The sequence below is a fragment of the Panthera tigris genome, chromosome B3 (genome assembly GCF_018350195.1).
Source record: "Panthera tigris isolate Pti1 chromosome B3, P.tigris_Pti1_mat1.1, whole genome shotgun sequence".
In the NCBI taxonomy this organism is placed as follows: Eukaryota; Metazoa; Chordata; class Mammalia; order Carnivora; family Felidae; genus Panthera; species Panthera tigris.
The window spans coordinates 74,134,795-74,158,912 of NC_056665.1; the positions used below are offsets into that span (position 1 = coordinate 74,134,795).

Consider the following 24,118-nt stretch of genomic DNA (forward strand, 5'->3'; position numbering starts at 1 on the left):
GAGGACCTACGACAGTGGCTGGTGAGGTAGCTGCTCCCAGCTCAATGCCTCTGCTCTGCCCAGAGCCCCCGCCTACTCTCTCTGTAGGCAGATGAACCAAAGGGCTGGGTAACCATGGCAACTGTGGGACCTCAGGATAGCCATAGGCAGGCCTGGCCCAGTCACTGATGCTCCTCGGTTTCTGTGCAGTGGTGGTGGGAGGAGGAGGCTCCATCTGGCCCAATCCCCACGCTTCCACCCCATTTTCATTGGGCCTCCAGAACTGAGACACAGTGCGCGCACGTGTGTGTGTGCGCGCGCGCACACACACACACACACACACACACACACAGGAACCAGGAGCCAGGCTAAAGAATGAACACTTCTTAAATTTCAAGAACGTTTAGCCAATAGTGTAAAGTTCTGCCTGAACTTCAAGTTTAATTCACAAAAACCACACTCTTTCAGCATCTTGTCATGCTGGGCAAAGGCTCACCTCAGCCCTCAGCAAGGCAGGAGGTAGCAAGGGTACCCTATGCAGGTCTGGAGGCCAAGGCAGCTTGAAGAGAGCAGCAGAGGAGCAGCGCATGGGCTCATCCACCGCCTAGGCTGCAATCAGGAAGCAGGAGCAGGACAGGAAGTCCCTTTGGTGAGGTTGTCTTGGGGGGTTCTTGGGAAGACTCTTGGGGCTCCTACACCAAGGAGATGCCAGAACTGGAAAGGTGTCAGAAGTCATCCAATCCAGGATTAGATGAGGTAACCAAAACCCAGGGAGCAAGTGATTTTCTCAAGGTGACAGAGGTATCCTGTGGCAGAGCTGGGCCTAGCACCCAGGTCTCCAGACTCCTGCCCAGAATTCTCTCCCAGTCGGCACCAACCACCCCTACAGTTCCTCAGGCCTTTGCTGTTCTGGGCCCTGGAGGCCACTGGGTTGGATAGGATGAAAGCCTCATGGATAGAGTTCCTAGTCTGTCTTGTTGGTGATTGAAATCTTGAAAAATGCAGTAGTCTTAAAATGGGGTGTTTACAAGCCTCAGAATGAAAATACTACTTCATTGCTAATTACCACCTTAATGCACTACAGGTTGAAAACCTTGAATTAAAATCTAAACTGAGGGGGAAGTCACACCACTCCCTCTCCTCCCATTCACTGTCACCCAGCTATCATCCGCGCCTCTTCTTACCCGCCCCCCACAACAGTCCGGGCACCGGCTCCTCCAGATCTCAGTGTCCTGGTCAAGTGGGGCGGAACAGGAGGTGGAGGGCTGTGTATGCTGCCTGCCTGCGAAGACCTCTCTCCCAGAAAATGACCAGCCTCTAACGTCGGAGCATGCCTTGAGGGTCCAGGAAGTTCGGGCATATTTATGTAGTCATACAACAGAGTGTCTGGCACCAGAAGGCGCTAGTAACCATCTAGTGAATGGCAAAGTGGCCTTCTAGGTGGTGTCCCCCACCCACCTACTACACCACTCGGCGGCCCCTAGCAACTCAGAGGAAGAAGTGGGCGTGGTCCCCGGCCCCGGGGCCGCTCGAGGTCAGCCGGTCACAGCGAGCCTTGTAGAGGTCGCGCTCCCTGGCCAGGCGGGCCACCTCGGCCCGCAGCGCGTCCAGCTGGGCGGCCAGGCGGGCGCGCTCAGCCTCTAGCCCCCGCCGCTGCTGCAGCCGCTTGGAGCGGCAGGCCTGCGCGTAACCGCGGTTTTTCAGCGTGCGGCGCCTCTGCTTCAGCCGCAGCGCCTCGTCGCGCCCGCAGCCCCGCAGCTGCCGGTTTAGCTCCCGCACAGACATCGACACCAGCGCCGCGTCCGAAAACCGCTCCGCCAGCTGCAGAGGGAGAGGGCAGAGAGCGGGTCAGCGCCGGGTCCCTCCCCGCTCCACACTTAGGTCGCGAGCCGGACTACCCCGCCCTCGGGAAGGCTCCGCCCCCGGCCCCCACCTTTACCCGATGCTCGCCCTTCCTCAGAATCTACCCCGCCGTGCAGACCCCGCCCCAGATCCCAACAAGCCCCTCCTCCCCGAGGGGCGCGCTCCCCCTTTGGGTCCGCCCCACACTGCAGGCCCCGTCTCCCACGGTCAGGCTAGCGGGTCGCGCGCCTGAAATCCGCGCCGCTGCAGCGAGGTCCTTAGCGTCCTGCTCCAGGCTCACCGGGTGTCCGGCGGACACCGCCCAGACGGAACCCGCCCCGCCAATGCACCTCGCTCCCCTCTCCTGAAGGCCGCAACCCTGTGACCCTCAACGGATTTGGATTACATCCTAATGCCCTCAACACCCCCATCTGTGTCTATAATTAATAGGATGAGTCCCAATCCTTCCTGAGAAGGTTGGGGGCTGGGGAAGCACGATGTCTTGAAAAGGCCAACCTCATTCCCGTGCCCGCTGTCTCAACTCCACTCAATTCCAAGCGCAACTCTTTCCCTGGTTTCCACAGACGGAGTATATTTGCCTCCCGTAATCAACGGCTCTCCTTTAATTCTCAACTCTCCCCTTTTGGTCCACTTTTAATCTTTTCTCCCTCTTCCTCCTGGTTTAGACTACTCATTTCTCTCCATTTGGGGAAAAGGGAGGGGGCAGAAGATAGTTTTCTCTCTCTGATTTTTTTCAAGGGCCCTTGTCTTCTCCTGCCCTCTGTCTCTTGTCCAATCCATAACCCTCTCCAGGAATTCTCCTTCCTCTCTTGGGCTGTCCTCCCTCACCCTGCCTCCCCTCAAACCAACTCACTGATCACTCACCTGGGCATGCTGGGCTCCTGTCTCCTCCGGGCTTCCTGGGTAGTAGCTGTGGGGCCCCTCAACAGGGACTGGCCCCTGACCCTGCAGCAGCTCAACAGCCTCTTCAGGACTCAGGCCCAGTGCCTCCCCAGCCCCCAGCTGCTGCTGCAAGGTGGCCAGCCAGTACAGCTCCTCCAGGCCTGGCCGGGGGGCCTCAGTGGCCCCCACCATGCCTGGATCACTGAAGGTGGGTGAAGGAGGCACTGAGCTGTAGGGTGTGGAGCCCAGTGAGGCTGTTGGGGGGCCAGATCGCCCCTCAGAGGGTTCCCGCTTTACCTCAAATTTCATCAAGTCAAAGTCATTGACGTATTCCATAGCCAGGGGGCTGGGAGGCAGTGCCATTCTGGGGCTGGATTGGGAGGGGTGCACCTGCAAAAAAAGAAGAGAGATTTGGAGCACCTGGAGGCTGCCTGCCAGCCTCCTTATGGGAACCTCCTTCTTCCAAAGTCCAAGTGTTCTGGAGAGCCACAGTTCTGGAAAGCAGGGGCGATGGTACAACCCTGTTCCCTAAATAGTCACCTCTGGACTGAGGCAACTTTTCAGGTTGGCAGGGGCTCCAGCAAGCAGCTTAAAGGCCTGATTGAAGAAGATGAAAGCATGGAGTCTGGCCCCACTGTTGCCTCTGGGAGCTTTGAAAAACAAGAGGAATATGGCAGTACTCCCAACTCTAGTGCTGGGACAGACTGAGAGGCTCTGTCATCTCAAGAGACATCATTCCATTTCCAAGCAATCAAAAATTTTTGCTTAATTAACTGTAACAGAGTAGGTGTCTATTTTAGGACAATGGGAAGGTATGTATGAGGTGAATTTTAATATATAAGGATAACGTTGTTATATCTCTCTCTCAGAACACCTAGGCCAATGCCTTGCACTAGAAGATCCTCAATGCACATCTATTCTGTGGGTTAATCAATCAATTAATCCCTTTCACTGGAGCATGAGACTTTCCAAGGGAAAAAGAAAGGTCCTAGAGTCAGTTCTAGCAAGATCAGGACTGAGTGGTGACCATCTTTCCCCAAGCCAATCTCTCCAAAGAGAACCAACCAAGATTGGTTTTCCTCCTTCTATTCAGAACCTGCTATGTTGTATGAACTTGGACGGATCACCTGACCCCAGTTTCCCCTTCTGTTCAATAAAGGCAATTAGACCTTCACATTTCCCAAAGAGTGTTCCAGGAAACACCAAGTGTGAGAAATACCCAAGAAGAAGTCGATGCTCAGATAAATTTGAGAAAGGCTACCTCCTATCCCCACATTTTGCAGATTCACAAAGCACAGCAACATATTAATCTATGAAGTCCTTCAGTAAACCATCTGTTCAACCTCAACCCAGAGCATCCCAAACTTATGTCACCCAGGAGCTCTCCTCCCTGTTATCATGCAGAGTGTGTGCTCACCTGAGGAACCTCAGGCTAGATGACCTCAGGAATCCTTCCTGAGCCAGAAGTCTCACACTCTAGCCCAGCTTCCAGTTCCAATAGCCCCACTGCCAGCCCCCGAAGGGGCAAGGCAGGGAGTGCTTATCCCCAGTGCTTGGCATCTGGTCCCATCTTGATACCCCAAGCCTACGTAGCTCTCTCTCTAGACATCTCATACCCTCAGGTTCTGCCCAGAGAGGTGAGAGGAAGGACAAGGCCTTGTGTCTTCCTGTCCCAGGGAAGGGTTGTTGCCCTATCTACTGAACCCCTCACCCTTGAGAGGACAGGGGTGGTAGGAACAAAGACACAGATTGAAGGAATGATCCTTGGCAGGGAGGCTATGGTGAAACAGTGAGAGAGGTGTCCAGAGAGAACTGAATGAAGAGATAAGTGAGGAGGGCTATTTATCTTTCTGATGTGATAGCAGTAAGGGACATAAAGCCAGCCAGGGTGGGAGTGGGGCAGGGGAAAGAAGTGTGAGGATTCTTGACAACAGACAGCAGAGAGCAGACAGCAGATGACAGAGGCGGAGGCTATAGGTGAGAGGCCTGGCACCCAGGTAGGCCCCAAATATACTCACTTGGGGGACGGTAAAGATGATGTGGTCAGTGTTAGAGCCAGGCAGGCACAATTTCCTCAGAGACTGGAGACCCCATTGATCAGGGCCTGGTGCCTCTGTGCTCAGAACAAGGCGCTGTGGGCACTGAGCCCACAGGGCACTCTTAAAGGGCCAGCTCTCTGAGGTCATCTGTGGTCCTCAGGCCTGCAGCCAATGAGGTAAGGGGATCATTTGCATATCTCATTGGCCTGGGGGGTTGAGGGGGGAATGAGAAGAGGGAAGACGATGAGTATGCCTGTTCTCAAGGAAGGAAAGGGGGCATTTTCCCCAATAAAGTTCCTCATTGATGGTCCATCTCACAGGTGCTCAGTTCCCTGGTACAGAGAGCTGCATTGGCCCAGTCAGCCACACTCATGTGAATACCACCCGCAGCCCTCAGTGATTGAGAACCCGGGACTGGAAAAGAGGCCCAGAGAAGCTCCCGGCGCCCTCACCCTCCAATGCTCTACAGTGCCTTGGCAGTTGTTTTGGGGAATACAAACGGTCTGAACCCACTTTCACCTAGCCAGTTGGGTCAGTGGTTCTGCTTTCAGGAATCTTCACATTTCTGGCCCCCTGCCTCACTCCCACTGTGACTGTCCACACACTCCTCACAGCTATCCTATTAGAAGGACAGGCAACTGTCCCCACGGTGAATCGCTAGGACTTGGCTACCCAATCCGCAGCCTCTCCCACTCTTGATGACCAGTCCCAGGACAGGCAGGCCAGAGGGAAGGAGCAGGAGAAGGGAGAGTGGGGATCTCTGCTCCTTCTTTCCGGGCCACCTCGGGACACTGAAATCTAATCACCACCAATCCATCTGACTTCTGTAACTGCCCTCACACGCCCTCTGCTTCCTCTAGCCTTTTCCCTGCGTGTGTCTCCGTCCCTCTCTCTTCCTCTCTCACTCATCCTGGTTCCCAGATGGCTAGGGGGTGACCTACATTTTCAGCCTAATCCCCTAACACCTCTTAGAGCTCTTATCCCTGAGTAGAAGTTGGAACAGGGATACTAGGAATTAGCTAAGGAGGTGTTTAAACCTGTCTGAAGCTGTTTAAAACAAGGTGTGTACTAGAATAGAACTTTATTCCCTACCTGGTGAGGATACCCAAATGTTCCTGTGGGGTTCACAAGTCCTCTGTCCCAAGTCAGAGATCTGGGTGTCCATCAGCCCTAAAGATCATCAGTTATAAAAATTAACACGGTCCCAGTCTTAGGTGTTGGGTGAAAAGCTGATAGGTTCAGGTGGCCTAAAACAATGGTTCTCAAAGTCTGGGCCCCAACCAGCAGCATTACCTGGGAACTTGCTAGAAATGCATATTCTCTGGCCTCACCTCAAACCTACTGAATCAGAAACTCTGGGCTTGGGACTCCCCCACCCTCAAAAATCTGTGTGTTAATAAGCCTTTAGGCAACTTTGATGAACACTGAAGTTTGAGAACCACTGGTCTACAGAATACCTACAGTCAATTCAGCTTCCCTGTGTGTGTGCATGGTCTCTCCCATCATGCTCTGTACGCACATATAAGAAGATCTAGATCAGATGACATCATTCTTTTCCCACATGTGTTCTGCATTTCGTGGAGCAGAGACCACGGTCGTTATTCAAGTAGTAAGGCTTCTCAGTGTGATTGCCTGGATCCAGTTGTGTTTGCAGAAGAACAGAGCCTAGGAACAAGGCCACTTAATGGGAATGGGGATCATAGAGACCAGGGAATCTCGCGTACATGTCCATGGAATGTGGCTTTGAGGCACATAGCCAGGAAAGAGACCCCAGAACTTCTTGTGCTGCAGAAAGAATAGGAAGTGTTGAGTGCAGCCCCTTTCTCATGCCTGGTCTGGCCAGACACTTGCCCCCGAGCAGCTGTCAGGTCTGTGCTGATCTTCTTGTTTACTGGAGGGCTCAAAGGAAAGGTTTGGGGGAGGGGGTGGCTAAGCTGCTAACGGGCTAAAAGAGTCAGACTAAACAAGCTCAGGCAAGCTGAGCCGCTCAGGGCTCAGACCAGGTGCCACTGACTAGGGAAAGGAGTCCGGGAAGTGAGGGCTAGGCCAGAGGAAATGGGCAAGGGCACAGAGACGAGAGGACGTGGCAGCCAGTGGGGACCCAAGAGGTAGTTAATGGGCCCCCTTGGTGGGGGTGGAACCAGGGCCTGGGAGATGCATATTGAGACTGACTGGCTCGAGGACATCTGGGGACCGGGAAATGAGAGCGAAAAGATGAAGGCAGGTGGACTTCAGAAATGACAGAACAAAGGGAGGCAAGAGGGCTTAGCTGAGGGGGCAGTAGGTATAGACCTGGGATGGAAGGCAGAACAAGTCGGTAGCTCCCCACAGATTTGTACAAAAGGAGTTGGAGGGATGTAGGCACATGGAAGAGGTGGGCAAAGGGCCATGACAAACTAAAAGAGAAAGGAGGTCTTCTGGAGAGCACCAAGAAGGGAGTAGGGGTAAAAAGAGAGGTGGTAGGAACAAGGGACCAGAAGAACGAAAGCAGTAGAAGGAAGGGATAGAGGAAAGTAAGACTGGGGCCCAAGAATTAGAAACAGATGCAGAGGAACAGACAGATAGATGGTCAGGCCATAGAGGAAACACAGCGGGCTGTGGGATGTTGGACAATGGGGGAGAAGGGCCAGGCAGATAAAGGGCCGGGAGAATGGGGATACAAAATGAGAGGGAAGGGAGGAGACGGAGTCTGTAATTCAGGGTGCCATCACTATCTCCTCTGTCCTGCACTCCCATATTTGTCCCATATTTGGAGCCCATAATTCCCTGTAAGCCCTAGAAGTTCTGGCCTTTGGTGTCCAGATCTTCGGTAATGGATCCAAATCTTCAAACCTCTTCCTGGCCTGCCTGGTATGTTCATTTGACAAGTGTTTATTAAGCACCAGGCACTGTGCTAGGCTTTAGCGATACCTCGGTACATCAGACTGACACCAGCCCTGCCTTTGTGGAGCATACAGACTGATGAAACAGAGAAGCATCAATTTATTGCCCTTAGGCCCAGGCAAGAGTAGCCCCTGCCCTAAGCCCTGTGCTTTTGGAAGACTCCATTCTGGCTCTCCTCTGGCTGTGTCCCACCCCATGGGGTGAGCAGTTCAGGCCTCCTCTGCCCACACCCAACCCCATTCTGGACCACACTCCAGATACCCAGGAATTCCCTGTCCAAAGGGCTCCAAGCCCACTTCTAGGCCCACATGGACCTCTACCCCAGGTAGGCCCTTCCGGAAGTGGACCACACTACAGTACACACATCCCTAGACCCAAAAGCCGGCTAAGGGTGACTATTTATAGGAGGTCATGGACAGAATTGGGATGTGTAGACAGGGAGGTCCATAGGTATGCACGTGAGGCCCCTCACAGGACAAGACAGTGTCAGGGGTGGGAAGAGAAGAGGGCCCAAAGGCCAGTGGCCCAGTGCATCCTCTCCCCATACCACCCACCACATTCTGCTGCAGAATCCCAAGGACTCCAAATAAAATCCAAATCTGAATTCAATTTTGAACCAAATTCCAGGCCATCATGTACATATTATCAAGGGAGAAGAATAGAACATATTTTATTTAATAGTTTGTTAGCATGAGTTCTACATTTTAAATATTTAAAACACAAGGTTTGTGACCCTCTGTTTGTACTCTTGCCCCAGGCCCCACATATGTTAGGCAGGAGCCTATGTGAAAATAAACTATTATAACTGAGGTGAGTCCTATGAAGGAGAAGGGCAGGCACTATGAAATTGTATTTCATGAAGACCTAATCTAATGAGGGGCAGCATTGCGGGGACAGCTTGCCTAAGGAAGACACATTAAACTGAGACCAGCCAGGTGAGTAAGAAGTGACCATGTGCGGGGGGTATGGAGAAGGTGGGGATTCCAAGCTGCAAGAACAATATATGTAAAGGCTCAGGCAGGAAGGAGACATGAGTACAAAACAAACAGACAAAAAGACCAATATAGCCAGAGAGTAGAAGAAGCCAAGGAAGTGGGAAGAATGGTGGTAGGCGACAGTGGCAATGTCAGCAGGGGCCAGATCCAGCACAGCCTCATGGTCCAAGGTTAGGATTTGGTCTTTATTCGAAGAACAGTGAGAAGTTACTAAAGAATTTTTGGCAGGGCCATGATGAGACCAGATTTTGTTTGGAAAGATCACTTTGGATCTAGAAGGCAAAATGGAATCAGAGTGGGATTAGGGGGCTAATGCAGTATCCACGTTGAGTTTGGGGGATATCTTAAGCTGGAAACAAACTCTGAGATGGAAACCTGTATACAGGTGGTTCACCAAGGAGGATTTTCAAAAGGAGTGAGAGGGCGCCTGGGTGGCGCAGTCGGTTAAGCGTCCGACTTCAGCCAGGTCACGATCTCGCAGTCCATGAGTTCGAGTCCCGCGTCAGGCTCTGGGCTGATGGCTCGGAGCCTGGAGCCTGTTTCCGATTCTGTGTCTCCCTCTCTCTCTGCCCCTCCCCCGCTCATGCTCTGTCTCTCTCTGTCCCAAAAATAAATTAAAAACGTTGAAAATAAAAAAATTTAAAAAAAAAAACAAAAGGAGTGAGAAAAGCAGGACTGGGCAGGAGGAAAAGTGGAAATATACTGCATTAGAACAGAGACTTCAGCCGATCCCACAGGAGCTCTGGAGCTCAGATGGACCAAATTGAGGAAAGGGGAAAGGGGATCAGGCTTTGTACCCTTGCGTCAATCAGTCACTGGATACACACTGCCCCAGGAAAGGGGTATTGTGTTTGGTGACACCACTCCCTTCAGCCACAGGTAGGTCTTAGGGAAGTATTCAGCTGTGAGCCATTAGCAGCCACCACTCCGAGGCTGGGACAATGAAAACCTGGATCCTGAAGCAGGGATCTAGGCAACACACCATAGCATCCACTACAGGAGCTCGGGAAGGTGTCCAAGGGCCAGACCCAGAGGGCCTTGGGAAGAAAATGCAGACCAGGTCAAGGCTGGTCACACCCTGCCCCCTGGTGGTGTGCTTCGAACACTGGGCCAGCTGGTAGACCTGGGAGGCTGGGCGGAGGGCCAGGGAACTGAATAAAAGTGTAGCAAATAAATGAATAAAGGGAATCGAGACTACAAGGAAATCCTCATGGGAGCCCCTTAAGCTAAGAAAGGACACAATGGGGGAGAAGTGTTCAGAAACATGAGACTTGTTTATTCTTCATTCAAACAGCATTTATTAGCTGACCAAATAAGGCCAAATTAAGATAAAATAACAACAAGACTAAAATTTGGGCCCTCCTTTCAAGGAGCTAACACTTAAGTGAGGATTATAAAGATACAAAAACAACTATAATAAAGTGTGATAAGTTCAAAAATATAGGTATGTAGGGGCGCCTGAGAGGCTCAGTCAATTGAGCATCCAACTTTGGCTCAGCTCATGATCTCATGGTTCATGGGTTCAAGCCCGATACGGGCTCTGTGCTGACAGCTCAGAGCCTGGAGCCTGCTTCAGACTCTGTGTCTCCCTCTCTCTCTGCCCCTCCCCCACTCATCCTCTGTCTCCCAAAAATAAATAAAAACATTTATATATATATATATATATATATATATATATATATATATATATACACAGTATAAAACCAACACGGATGAGATAGATGTTAATTCTAAGAATCGAACGGACTTCACAAAGGAGGTGATGTTTAATTTAAGTCTGAAGAGCAGAAAAGGTTCATAGAAGTGCTCTGGAAACTGCAGTTTGGTGTATAGGAGAGAAGGTGGCAGGGATAAAGGTTGGATAAATAGGAGTCAGATTATAAAGGACATCAGTTGCCATGTGGTAGGGAGCCTTGAGGGATTTTAAGTCTGAGTGATATGATCTCATTTTCTTTTAATGATAAATCAAGGGAACAGTATAGGATTGGAGGGGGGGAAATAACTTAGTAATTAGAGTCAGAAAGGTTTGGATTCAGATTTCATTTCTCCTGCTGACCAGCTATATAACTTTGAGCAAATGACTTAACCTCTCTAAGCCTCAGTGTCCACATCTGTAAAATAGGATGGTTGTGAATCTGAATGAAATAATGCATGTAAAGCTGCTGGCACAGAGCCCAGCCTAGTGTCCACACAATAAAAATTACCCCTCTCTCTCTTAACTCATCAAAGTGAACTTCTGTGCAGAGTTGGAGGGTAGCTTGGTGGGAGGGAGAAGGAGTGGCATTTGGAATGGTGGCAGCCCAAGAGGTGGCTTGGAAGATATCACTTGAAGCCAGGTGAGAGGTAAGTCCTGAACTAAGGCAGTGGCCATGGGGATATACACAGATTTGAGAGCTAATTATGAAGTACAAATCCAAAGGTCCTAGCATCTGATTGGCTATGGAAGAGAAGAAAGGAATAGCCTAGACTGATTCAGGTTCCTCTGGAGCAGCTGCCTAGATGCTGGTGCTATTCACTGAGATAGGGAACCATGAGAGCAGGTGCAGCATTAGGGAAGAGATGATGACCTTCAGTAGATCCATGCTGCGACCAGCATGCACACCTTTAGGCCCAAAGGGTTGCCAAAGAGGCAGTTGTCTGAAGTGGAATAGGTGTGGACAGAGTTTGAATGTAGGAACTGGAGGAAAGAATCCAAACACGTACACATAAGGTTGAGTCCAGGATGGAGCCTGGGTGGAAGAGATAGAGAGCCAATAGCAAGCCCAAGGCTTGAGGCCAGCTCTCCTTTTCCCACTATGTTTTAGCACAGAACTTTGAGAAACCTGAGAATCAGCATTGTTTCTGTTGCAAATGGCAGAAATCCACTTAAAATTAGCTTGAGCGAGAGAAGAAATTAAGAAATTTGTTGAGTCCTATAATAAAAATCAGGAATCTGTAGCTCTCCATCCCTCTGCTGCTTCCTTTGGGCTGGCTTTCATTGAGGGCAGGTTCCTGCTTTGCAGTGCCGAGCTGATACCCTGCAGCTCTATGCTTATATCCCACCAGCTCAGCAAATCCAGCAGAAAGAGCTCATTTTGAAAGTCTACAGAAAAAGCTCCAGAGAGGGATCTCATGCCCATCCCTAAACATTCCCAATTGCTGTGGCCAAAGTGAGGAAGACACAAATTGGTCAAACTGAGAGCCTACCCACAGGAGACCTATATGATTGCCTCCATGGACTGAGGAGGTAGTTCCGTAAAGGAACATCAGGGTGATATTACCAGAAAGGGGGAGTGGATGCTGGGCAGGTGCCTACTACAGGCATGTTGAGTCTCGGGTACTATGGCATTTGGGGTGGTACCCAATGGTATCAAGTTGAAGAGAGATGTCTGGATGGAGACATAACTTGACAAATTACCTGAGGACTTTATGGTGGTGGTTGGGTGGGACAGACTAGTTCTTCAGGGGAATGTGGAAAGAATAGCCAGGGCAGAGGCCCAAATTAGAGACTCTGGGGTAGAGAGACGCCATCATTTTATGGGAAGGCAGAAGAGAACCCTCATCAGGGGGAGAAGAAACAGGTATTTAGGAGGTGGGGACCAAGAAAACGTTAGCTTTGGGACCCTGGAAAACAGAAAAACATGGGTCTTACGGTGTCCAGTCCCCAGGAGAAGAGAAAAGACAATGCCCAACCCTCGGTTTCTGGACTCCCAGCCTCCGTGGGCCCTCGCCCCGGCTTCCCCCCTCGTTCCTAGCTTGTTTGCCACCCCGTTGTCTCCCAGTCGCTATCTCTCGGTAGCAAGAGTCCTCAAAGTTACATCATGTGCAGGGGGCGAGGCGGAGCGGGGGGCGGAGCCTCGCGGAGGCGGGGAGCCGAGTAGGGGGCCCAGCTGTCCAATGAGAGAGATGGGTGTGGGGGCTAGGATGCTGGGGGAGGGGAGGCGTCTGGTCCGGCCGGGGCCTGGTGCCCTGGGGGAGCGGCTGTGTGGCTAGGGCATAGAGAGGGTCGCGCGGGCCCAGCGAGGTTCCGCCCCTGCGCCCTCCCGCCCGCCTCCTTTTTAAGCGCCTCCCGCCCAGCCTTCGCTCCCGCTCGCTTAGCAGCGCACCCTCTTTCCCCGCCTATCTCCCCGGCTCCGCTCGGTTCTCGTGGCCACCCCGCAGCCCCAGGTGCCATGGCTGCTGTGTACCGCCCCGGCCTGCGGTGAGTGAGCCCTAGCCCGGGGCCGACCCGCACCTTCCGCCGCGCTCGCCCCCTCGGGGATGCCAATGGCGCTCTCCTGCCCGCCAGCCTCCGCCGGCTTTCTCAGCCGAGGAGGAGGCGGGCCCGGGGCGAGTGTGTCTCCATCCCCAACCTCTCTGGCCCGTGTCTCGCGGGAGATCTGGGGCGGCCGCCGCCGCTCCGAGTCTCTCCGCTTCCGTCCCCTCCTCCCCCGTCCCTACTTTGCTGATCTCTGACCGCGCCGTCTCGATCTGCCACTCACAACTTCCTCCCCTCCTCGCTCGCCCCCAAAGAGCCCTGTCTCCTCGTCTTCTCCTTTTCTTTAAGATGTAACTCTTGTGCCCCAGTTGCGATTAGAAGCGCGGTAGGACCCTGGGGTCAAGGGTGCATGAACCCCTGGGGGATTGAGCTCAGAACTCCCCAAAGAAGGCAGAAGGTAAACCTCCATTTCCGACCTCCCGCGAACTGGAACCTGGAGGGAAGCCTGGCGCAGCCAAGGGACCTGCGGCCAGGGGAAAGAGGGAAACAAGGTGGAGGAGGGGGACAAGTTGCCTTCAATTCTAATAGGTTGGCTTCGCCTCTGTCTGGGACGGAAGCTCCTAGGCCCTGCTCCCTTTTCACAGCTTCCTGTCGTTCCTCTGTGGCCTCCCTTCTCCCCAGCATGTGTCCCAAAGTCTGAGCTAACCCCCAAGTCTCTCCCACAGCTGGTTCCTCTTGGCCAGCCCATGTGGGTGGCCTCTGGAGCAGAGGAAAAGGAGAGGGTCCCACTGGTGGAGAGTCAGAGAGGATCACCAGAGACTTCCTGAGCCAGGCCCCCTGCGGGGAGAGGGTCTGCCTTTCAAATTAATGCCAGGTCCCAGGAGTCCTCTTCCTCTGCCCCTGAGGCCACACTGGGTTTGAATCCTGCCAGCCCAGGTCCACTCTAGCCAGGTTCCAACTCCCATATCCATGGTCTGAGCTGTCTCCCTTCCCCAGGCTTACAGCCTAAGTTTAACTGAGCTTTCTGCAGTCTGATGTTACCACCTACCACCAACACCCAAAACTCTCTAGGCATTTGACCTCTAAGGGGAGGAACAGGGGCATGCAGTCTGATGTGTGGAGCAGTTTCTGGTGGGCGAGGCCCTGGCATCAGAGAAGGGCAACTTCCCTCTCTTGGCCTTTGCTCTCTCTGGGTCACTCCACCTTGGGTCCGGGCCAATCAGAGCAGACCCTGCTTCTCCCTCTCCCAGGGGTGTGAAGGGACAGAGAACAGGGACCCTGCCCTCATGGGAATGGGCATGTACCCCAGCCATTGACATTCCCCAACAGTCAGCCTTCCACCCAGCTCAAAGATACCTACCCAATAGTAATATCTTATGCAACCCTTGTTGGCCCAGGTGGGCAGCCCTAGCTCTGATGCCTGGAACCCCGATACCCAGTTACCAACTCTCTGTGCAAGAGCCCTAATCTGGAAACCTGGGACTGTACCATCTCAAAGACTGGGTCCTTTGCTGAGGCTTTCACAGTCTTATACACACCAGAAGAAAAAAGTAAAAGCAGCTGCTTTTTTAACTTATAAAAACTATACTTAAGAATGGAAAGAACAGGGATGAGGGCTTTAACTACCAGACCCATGAAGCTGTCACCAGCGCACAGTTTATCGACACTGGGTCATAGGGCACCTCCTCATTTCCAACCTTGACCAGACAGAGTTAAACGTGGGCATGGGTTAAGACTGCAATAACCTCAGCATGCCGACATATACCCTCCACGCCACCAGGCATGTGCCTTTATGCTCCTTTGGCAATATTTGTCCCTTGCTGACAAGAAAACACCCTCACTGAGACTCATGGAGGCCACAAGGTACACGTGGCCTGAACCCGTCCCACACACCTACTCTCACCTGCTCTTCAAGGTGCCTGCACCAAGACCTGTTTTAGCATGCTCCATGGCAGCCCAAGCTTTCTGTCCCCTTGACTTGCCCATCTTCCATGAGAACACCCAGCCCATTACCTATTTCTTGTCGCAGGCTTAGCTGGCCTGGGCTGAGCCCCTGGAGCTGGTCATCATGGCGCAGCATCCAGACCCTACAAGTACTCAGTGGAGATCTGAGCCAGCTGCCCGCTGGAGTTCGAGACTTTGTGGAGCGCAGTGCCCGCCTGTGCCAACCAGAGGGCATCCACATCTGTGATGGCACCGAGGCTGAGAACACTGCCACACTGGCCCTGCTGGAAAAGCAGGGACTTATCCGAAAGCTCCCCAAGTACAACAACTGGTAAGCCCTGAGCCCCGTGACCCATGGGATGGGAACAGCTTATTGGACAGAGGCCACGTTGGGTTTACCAAGACAAACATCAAATTTAACTAGACCATCCCAATGGAATGAGCAAGAATGGGAGCTCTGGGGGAAACAGAATTAGGAATTAGTGGGATTGGTCTATATTTTTTATGTTAAGGAAAGAAGCTAATACAAATAAAAACCTTTGCTTTTTTTTTTTTTTCCCCTCTTCCAAGTTCAGAGTTTTTGCCAAGGGCAGAGGCCTTTAGAAGGCTGGGCCAAAGGAACTACCCCTTAGATGGGACAAAATCTGGAGCAAGCAACTGAGGTGCAAATGGATGGACAAAAATAAGACCCACAAAAGACATAGAGTCAAAGTTGGACTTGAAAGATTGGGTCTGGGGATGAGGGAGATCATCTGGCCACGTCTTCCTGATAATCCTTTCTCCCCCAGCTGGCTGGCCCGCACAGACCCCAAGGATGTGGCACGAGTAGAGAGCAAGACAGTGATTGTAACTCCTTCTCAACGGGACACAGTGCCCCTCCCGGCTGGTGGGGCCCGTGGGCAGCTAGGCAACTGGATGTCCCCAGCTGAGTTCCAGCAAGCTGTGGATGAGAGGTTTCCAGGCTGCATGCAGGGTAACCGGGGCAGGGACACAGAAGCAGGGGCACTGAAGATATTAACAGGTTAGAACCCTTCATCCTGGTGGTATTTTTCCTCCATAGGCCGAACCATGTATGTGCTTCCATTCAGCATGGGTCCCGTGGGCTCCCCACTGTCCCGAATCGGAGTGCAGCTCACTGATTCGGCCTACGTGGTGGCAAGCATGCGCATCATGACCCGGCTGGGGACGCCTGTGCTTCAGGCCCTGGGAGATGGCAACTTTGTCAAGTGTCTGCATTCTGTGGGCCAGCCCCTGACTGGGCAAGGTGAGCGCCTACCCTGCCTAGGGGAGGCCACAGAGACCTGCTTGCATTCAGAGGAAACCCTCAATCCTACCCATCTGAATTAGTGAAACACCTCATTCCCAAAATCTAAAGCAGCAGTCTGGGCTGGGGCAATGCTGTGTTGGCAGAGCAATTTGCACAAGATTGAAAAAAGTCACTTATCCATGTCATGTCCCAGAACAGGGACGTAGGAGCTGATAGATACTGGGGGTGTGGGGGGGTGGTAAGCTACTCATTGGCACCACCACCGCTCCTCAGTGTCTCTCCTGCCAATCCCAATACCCTCCAGCTCCTAATGCCCCAGTTCCTCATGCCCCTACCAACAGCCGGCCCCATGACCCCATAACCCCATTGTCCCCAGGGGAGCCGGTGAGCCATTGGCCATGCAACCCAGAGAAAACCCTGATTGGCCACGTGCCTGACCAGAGAGAGATCGTCTCCTTCGGCAGCGGCTATGGCGGCAACTCCTTGCTGGGCAAGAAGTGCTTTGCCCTTCGCATCGCCTCTCGGCTGGCCCGGGATGAGGGCTGGCTGGCGGAGCACATGCTGGTGAGGGCCTGGTGAGGACCTAGGCAGCTGCAGGGAGCAGGGCAGGAGTGGGGCCTGGCTGGTCAGCCTCACCTCCCCACCGCCAGGTGCCGGGCCGGTTGGGAGGGACTCTGCCCAAATGACCAAAGCTTTGGCCCCAGGCTGCTGACCATTGAGGGGGCTTCAACTTGCTGCCACACCAGCCCTGTGGCAAGGTGGTGCACCTGTTTAGGCAATAATTATTTGTCCTCCCTGTTAACCCCTAGCTGTCCTTTCTGTGCAGACCATAACTGACCTCCTCTTTGTTCCCTCCCTCCTCGACACGCAGATCCTGGGTATCACCAACCCCGCAGGGAAGAAGCGCTATGTGGCAGCCGCCTTCCCCAGCGCCTGCGGCAAGACTAACCTGGCCATGATGCGGCCAGCACTGCCAGGCTGGAAAGTGGAGTGTGTGGGGGATGACATTGCCTGGATGAGGTTTGACAGTGACGGTGAGAGGCCCATGGATCATACTCAGTTCTGGCTCATACCAGAGCATAGGAGTCTCCCCTTCACTGCTCATGGTGGACGCTGCCCTATACCTCCTGGCAGTCTACCCACCCTAGAGACAGAAGGGCTTTCTCCATAAGATCTGGGGGCCAGCTCAGGGCAAGAGGGAACAGAATAGGACCTTCCATGGACGCACCTCTCAACTCTTACTGGTTGATCCTTCCTTTCCTTCACTTCTGCTCCTGACAGGTCGACTCCGGGCCATCAACCCTGAGAATGGCTTCTTCGGCGTGGCCCCTGGCACCTCTGCCACCACTAATCCCAATGCCATGGCCACAATCCAGAGTAACACTCTTTTCACCAATGTGGCTGAGACCAGTGATGGTGGAGTGTACTGGGAGGGCATTGACCAGCCTCTTCCACCTGGTGTCACTGTGACCTCCTGGCTGGGAAAACCCTGGAAACCTGGTATGTATGATGGGGGAGTCGTGACACAGCCCCTAGGGCTCAGCACCTTGATGATGTAAAAGGCTTCTCCACAACCTGTGGCTGTCCTCCAGGACCTCTGGGAGTCACAGGAAATTATAAATATTCCCGGTTTCTAACCCCAGGTGAGATCTCAGGTCAAGTCCCAACTCCAGGTATTGGCTTTGGGACCTGGCTAAGCTGCTTACCCTCATGAACTTCAATTGCCCCATCACCTAAATGGAGGCAGTTACCAAAGTACCTATCTTGGCTGTTGGAGAGTTAAATTAAATAATGCATGCAGGAGTGCCATTGGTTAAGCGTCCGTGTCTTGATTTCGGCTCAGGTCATGATCTCACAGATCGTGAGTTTGAGCCCCTACTTGGGATTCTCTCTCCTCCCTCTCTCTCTGCCCCTTTCCCCCTCAAACTAAATAAATAAACTTTAAGAAATAATAATGCATGCAAAGTGTTCAGCATAGTGCTGAATACATAGCAAATTTCTGATAAAAGTAAGCTGGAGCTTTTTTTTTTTAAGTTTATTTGAGAGAGAGAGAGAGAGAGAACAAGTGGGGAAGCAGTGAAGCACAGACCCCAAAGCAGGGCTCGAACTCACAAACCCTGAGATCATGACCTGAGCTGAAATCAAGAGTCAGACACTTAACTGAACCACCCAGGTGCTCTTGGAATTTTTTTAAAAAGGAAAGGGAAGGACTGTTTTGAAAATTTTTACACAAGGACTTGGGCTCAAAGCATAGTCCACAAAGTTTGACCCATTAGGGAGGAGGAAGCCTGCCCCTCCCCCTGCCACTTGGCTCCCACCATCCCTTGTATAATAATTATTGTCTAAAGGTCAGCGTTGTTACCCTCACCCTCCTCTATCCCTCTAACACGCACACCCAAATCCTTCCAGGCGAAATCAGACCAGCTCTTTAGCCTCTTCTAACAGCTAGTTTCTCAACCCTGTCATCGCCCCTGGTGCCTAGCAGCCCTGCCCCTCCCCCAACCCTGCACTCTGGACCTTCTGCAGTTAGCCCAGAGACCTAAGAATGGAAGCAAAGAAGGGCATGCTGGGGAGGGTGGCCTTGTGGTCACTGAAGCCTACATTCACGTCTTCCGGACTGACCAAGCATTCTCCCTCCTTATCTAATCACCCCTTGCTTTCTCCACCACCATCATTAAGCCCTCCTTGGCCTTCCCACCCAACTGAGAAACCCAAGAAACTTTCATACTTCCCCGCAGGCTAGTTCCCCAACCCTTTCATCATCTCTAGATTCACGGGTATAACTAGGGCATGTTGTGCCCAGCTGCTATTCCCAGAATAATACCCTGTGCCAGGGTCCTAAATTGGGGGCTGCTGGAAGTGCAAGAGGCTCTTATATGCAAGTGGAAGCAGGCGCTGGGCAGGGGCGGGGGGCGCGGCAGGGAGAGATGGGCTGGCTGTACAACTCCCTTGCCCCCCTTCCCAGGTCTAACCAGCAACCTCCAGCAGAGAAGCTACTGTGTCCATTTAGGACCCCCTGGTGGTGCTTTATACACATGCCACTGACTTGGTCCCATCCTCTCCCTAGGGACCAAATGTCCTATGCTCCTCAGGTTTCACCTGCCCAGGTTATATGTGAGGTCTTCAAGACATATTGTTCCCTCTGGGTCTGAGGAGACCCAGGGAAATCACCAAAATTCTTCTAGCTTCAAAATCAATTGCTGTTTACATTTTGAAAGCTCAGAAGACCCCATCTTCCTCTATTTGCTGATGGAAAGTCAATTGTCTGAAGTACTCATTGACAGCCTCAGTTTTTGCTTTAGGTTTGAATGTTTGTTTAAATAATAATCCCACAGTGGGGCGCCTGGGTGGTTCAGCTGGTTGGGTGACCAACTTCAGCTCAGGTCATGATCTCACAGTTCGTGGGTTTGAACCTCGCATCAGGCTCTGTGCTGACAGCTCAGAGCCTGGAGCCTGCTTCAGAGTCTGTGTCTCCCCCTCTCTCTGCCCCTCCCCTGCTCACGCTCTGTGTCTCTGTCTCTCAATAATAAATAAACATTAAAAAAAATTTTTTTAATCCCATATATAAATCATTTCTGGGATAAAATTTCTGCGAAAACCTTATGCCAAGATCTAAGCCCATTCTCTTGAGCACTGGACAATGCCAAGTAGCTACAGCTTGGCATAGACAGTAGTGTCCTGCTAAACCCCAATTCCTTGCCCATTCTTTCTCACATAGCACAGCTGGTAGCATCATTATGGATAAATAACCTGATCTTTTGGGAAAGATGTCCTGGCTCCCTTCTCCCTGCTCCTTACCACACAAGGTTGCAGGGAGTTGACGCAAACAGAAATTTTGCAAGAGTGCATGCAAATATATGTGTGTGTTGGGGGTGGAAAAGCCCTTGGAACTGAAAGTATTTGTATTTCCCCTGCCAGGAGACAAGGAGCCCTGTGCACATCCCAACTCTCGCTTTTGTGCCCCGGCTCGCCAGTGCCCCATCATGGACCCAGACTGGGAGGCCCCTGAGGGTGTCCCCATTGATGCCATCATCTTTGGAGGCCGCAGACCCAAAGGTAAGCATTGTGTGGGCTCCATGCCTTCTTGGTAAAAGGTCTGTTTCTATCTCAGGGCCCACCTCCCTCTTATACTTAAAGCTCAGCCTTGGGGCGCCTGGGTGGCGCAGTCGGTTAAGCGTCCGACTTCAGCCAGGTCACGATCTCACGGTCTGTGAGTTCGAGCCCCGCGTCGGGCTCTGGGCTGATGGCTCGGAGCCTGGAGCCTGTTTCCGATTCTGTGTCTCCCTCTCTCTCTGTCCCTCCCCCGTTCATGCTCTGTCTCTCTCTGTCCCAAAAATAAAAAAAATAAACGTTAAAAAAAAAATAAAAAATAAAAAAAAAAATAAAGCTCAGCCTAGATTGCCAACTGTAGCTGTCTATCTCTAGAGCTGTCCCCTGGAGAATGCAAAATATGGGGAGGCATGGGGTTTGAAAATGGGAAAGCAGAGATACTAGGAGAGAGAGACCAGGAATCAAGATCACCAGGAGGGATGTGGTGAGGGCCCACAGACAAAAGGTTCCTGTGACCCTGTTCAATGGTGTTCTAGGAGTACCCTTGGTATATGAGGCCTTCAACTGGCGCCACGGGGTGTTTGTAGGCAGTGCTATGCGCTCTGAGTCCACTGCTGCGGCTGAACACAAAGGTGAGTGCCATCCCTATACACCCACATGGCTGCTTCTCTCCCTTTCTGAGCCAGACCTTTCTCCCTTCCTCCTGCCTGCCCTTTCCACGGGTCTCTTTTCCCAATCCCTTCTCTTCACCCCACTCTGAGGATCTTCTGGAGCCACCAACATTTCCCAACTTCCTCCAGCTGGATGCAGGGTGCCCTTCTCTTCTCCAGTTAGGAGGAAGATTCCTTACCCATCCTGCTCCCCTCCCCAGGGAAGGTCATCATGCACGACCCATTTGCCATGCGGCCCTTTTTTGGCTACAACTTTGGGCGCTACCTAGAACACTGGCTGAGCATGGAGGAGCGCAAGGGGGCCCGGCTACCCCGCATCTTCCACGTCAACTGGTTCCGGCGGGATGAGGAGGGCCACTTCCTGTGGCCAGGCTTTGGAGAGAATGCTCGGGTGCTAGACTGGATCTGCCGGCGGCTAGAGGGGGAGGACAGTGCCCGAGAGACGCCCATCGGGCTGGTGCCAAAGGAAGGTGCCTTGGATCTCCGTGGTCTGGGAGCCATAGATACCACACAGCTATTCTCACTCCCCAAGGACTTCTGGGAACAGGAGGTGCGTGACATTCGGAGCTACCTGACAGAGCAAGTCAATCAGGATCTGCCCAAGGAGGTGTTGGCTGAACTGGAGGCCCTGGAGGGACGTGTGTGCAGAATGTGACCTGAGGCTCCAGGCTAGTAGGAGAACACAGCACCCCCCCCATCTGTCCTGGCCGCCATCTAGGGATAGGAGAGCCACTAGGCTTGCAGAAAGTATGAGCAATTGGATAGAACTAACATCTGGGTGCCATGAGACCAGGCCACAGGCCTTCTCCAACATGCTAATAATAAGAGATGCTCATTTACTTTACACAACTTTTGTGCTGTTTCGTTCCTGCCTGTCTTCACAGGCTTCTCTCTAACACCAATTTCATAGACTTCTTGCAGCTCTCCAAGCAGCCAGCACCCTGGTGCAGCCTGGCCTGGCGCAGCCCGGTGATTTCCAGGACCTCTCTCACAGGCAGCGCTACCACTGGGCCATATAAGTGGGAATTTCTGGGAGAAGGCGCATCTGCTGTGTGTCCCCAGTTCTTAAAAAGACAGGGCCCTCTACCAGCTACTCCATATAGCCTCCAGGCCTTAAATTTCTGACCTCCCACTTGGAGACCAGAAGCCTCTATAGTCCCATCCCCAGTGAAGCAGTTCCATTGTCAGTCATCAAACCTGTTCTTCTTCCTGCTTGACCTGACACTGGGACTCCAAAGCATTCATGAAAGCTCATTCAATATTAAGAGAGCTAACACTTATAGTACCTTCTGTGTGCCAGGTACTGTTCTGAGCACGTTACAAAACAACCCTTTGAAGCAAGTACCACATTACAGATGAAGAAACAAAGGCATACAGAGGTCAAGTAATTGCCCAAGCCCACACAGCAAACAGGAGAACCAAGGATAAACAATAACCGCATAGACATCTCTCATAGCAGCATAGACTGGAGAACTATAAGGATTTTAGATGTCCCCTACTCCATGCTTCTGAGACTTAAAAGTGCATATGAATCACCTGGGGATCTTGATAAAATGCTCATTCAGCAGGTCTGGAGTGGCCAGGAGATTATTTTTCTTACACGCTCCTAATTGATGTTGATGCTGCTGGTCCAGGGACCATAGTTTAAGTAGCAAGGCCTTGGCCTAAATCCTCAGAAATCAGCTTTATAGGAAGACCACAAAGGGAGCGATGATCCTCCATAAATCAGGGGCGCTGGCTGAGGGATAACTTCACCTCTGATCTGAATCAGGCTGAGGGCATGTATAAACAGACTGGTAGGATGGAAGTCCACACCCAGAAAATGAGAATAAACTCCAACAAATAAAATGGAGTTTCTGGGAATTGCTGCAAAAGAAAAAACTGGAGGAGGAAACACCAAGTGTTTCATAGAGAACAGCCAATAACCAGCTATCATGTGTAAGCAGAGAAGCAGCTAAGGTCAGAGTGGATCACGTGTTAATGTATAGTTAGTAATGGAGTCTATTACACTTAAAAATATACAGCCAAATCTTCAGCTTCATCAATGGCATGCGATACCTGAGAAAATGATCAGAGGCGGTACAACAGAGATGTTAGGCACACGGTAGAGTCAGGTGCCTCTGGGTTTCTTCATCTCTAAAACCGGGATGTGCCTGCACCTCGGTGTTGTTAGAAGGATTAAAGGTCAGTGGAGCCAGCACTCAGAACTGTTCCTGGCATGGAGTAACCACTGACTGTATGTTAGCTGCTCTCACCTTTCCACTCTATATTGATTAGAGTGTGCCCTGTAAGCCTATGTCATATATTGCTGACGCTACAGTTTAAGAGGAGAGTGAGCAATGTAAATAAAATTTAGAGGAGAAAGAAAATTGGTTTGGAAATAAGTCCCTCCATGAAAGAGGCAGGGAACTGGGGTTCCAGAGCCCTCCAGGTATCTAAATGCCCAGTGATTTAAAGGTATTAGCCTTAAAAATTATTTTGACAATTAGAATAAAATTAGGCTACATGCCCTGCAGAGAAATGATAAAATGTAGTTAACACACTTTTAATTTTTTTTTAAGTTTATTTTGAGAGAGGGAGAGACGGGCAGAGAGAAAGGGAGAGAGAATCCGAAGCCAGCTCCACACTAAGCACAGAGACCAATGCCAGGGCTCCATCTCACTGAACTGTGAGGTTACGACCTGAGCCAAAATCAAGAGTTCGACGCTTAACCGACTGAGCCACTAAGGTGTCCCTAACACATTTTAGTTAATCTTTTTATTTTACTTTAAGTTTTTTATTTATTTAAGTAATGTCTACAGCCACCATGGTGCTTGAATTCACAACCCCAAGATCGAGTCACATGCTCTTATGACTGAGCCAGCCAGGCATCCCTCATCTTTTTATTTTATGTTAAAACACAGATACAGAAAACCATGAAAAACAAAGGTATAGCTTAATAAACTAACAGAAAGTGAACACTTGTAAACCATCATCCAGAGAAAAAAAACAGAACTTTGCAGACACCCAAAGCCCAGCCACCCCATCCCTACATTCTTCACCTTCATCATAGCCCCTCCTTCCTGGCATAGATGGATATTGTGATGCATGATAATTATGTCCTTTAAGTTTATTTTTGTAGTTTTATCACCCAAGTGTGGATCTGTAGACATTATGGTTCAGCTTTGCCCATTTTTAAGAATTTCATATGCCTTTTAAGTCTCAATCTATAAGTTCCCCCTCCATTCCTTTCTTTTCCCTTAATTTAATCATTGAAGCATCCAGACCTAGATGCTTAATGCCTAGATTCATTAATTTACCAGGAATTTCAAGACAGCTATATTCAAACTGTCATAATTGTTGGAAGTTTTACAAAAGGACACTCCCTT

General features: G+C 51.5%; 2 protein-coding genes across 4 annotated transcripts in view; one reads left to right on the forward strand and one right to left on the reverse strand.

The window, feature by feature from the left end:
- Positions 1–409: 409 nt before the first annotated feature.
- Positions 410–24,118, reverse strand: part of NRL (neural retina leucine zipper) — a 29,683-nt gene continuing 5,974 nt past the window's right edge. For 2 of the 3 annotated variants that reach the window (XM_042989444.1, XM_042989446.1), the window contains exons 2-3: positions 2,707–3,114; positions 410–1,800 (exon numbers count right to left, since the gene is read on the reverse strand). In XM_042989444.1, coding sequence (XP_042845378.1) covers positions 1,468–1,800; positions 2,707–3,087 — 714 coding nt within the window. In that variant the 5' untranslated portion in view covers positions 3,088–3,114 and the 3' untranslated portion in view covers positions 410–1,467. Of the gene's footprint in view, positions 1,801–2,706; positions 3,115–5,855; positions 5,922–24,118 lie in introns of those variants that run through there. The other variant, XM_042989447.1, reaches the window with a different exon arrangement.
- On the forward strand, positions 12,558–23,100 carry PCK2 (phosphoenolpyruvate carboxykinase 2, mitochondrial). Its single transcript, XM_042989443.1, has 10 exons — positions 12,558–12,821; positions 14,848–15,093; positions 15,551–15,735; positions 15,823–16,026; positions 16,406–16,593; positions 16,901–17,063; positions 17,311–17,529; positions 19,948–20,085; positions 20,616–20,711; positions 20,951–23,100. The coding sequence occupies exons 1-10, from the start codon at positions 12,793–12,795 to the stop codon at positions 21,403–21,405; spliced, it is 1,923 nt and encodes a 640-aa protein (XP_042845377.1). The 5' UTR covers positions 12,558–12,792; the 3' UTR covers positions 21,406–23,100.

Bases quoted from the DNA above. Each gene is read 5' to 3' on its own strand.
- PCK2 (XM_042989443.1), top strand. From the start codon at position 12,793: ATGGCTGCTGTGTACCGCCCCGGCCTGCG. The intron at 15,094-15,550 runs GTAAGCCCTGAG...TTTCTCCCCCAG, and splicing joins CTCCCCAAGTACAACAACTG to CTGGCTGGCCCGCACAGACC. The intron at 16,594-16,900 runs GTGAGGGCCTGG...CTCGACACGCAG, and splicing joins GGCTGGCGGAGCACATGCTG to ATCCTGGGTATCACCAACCC.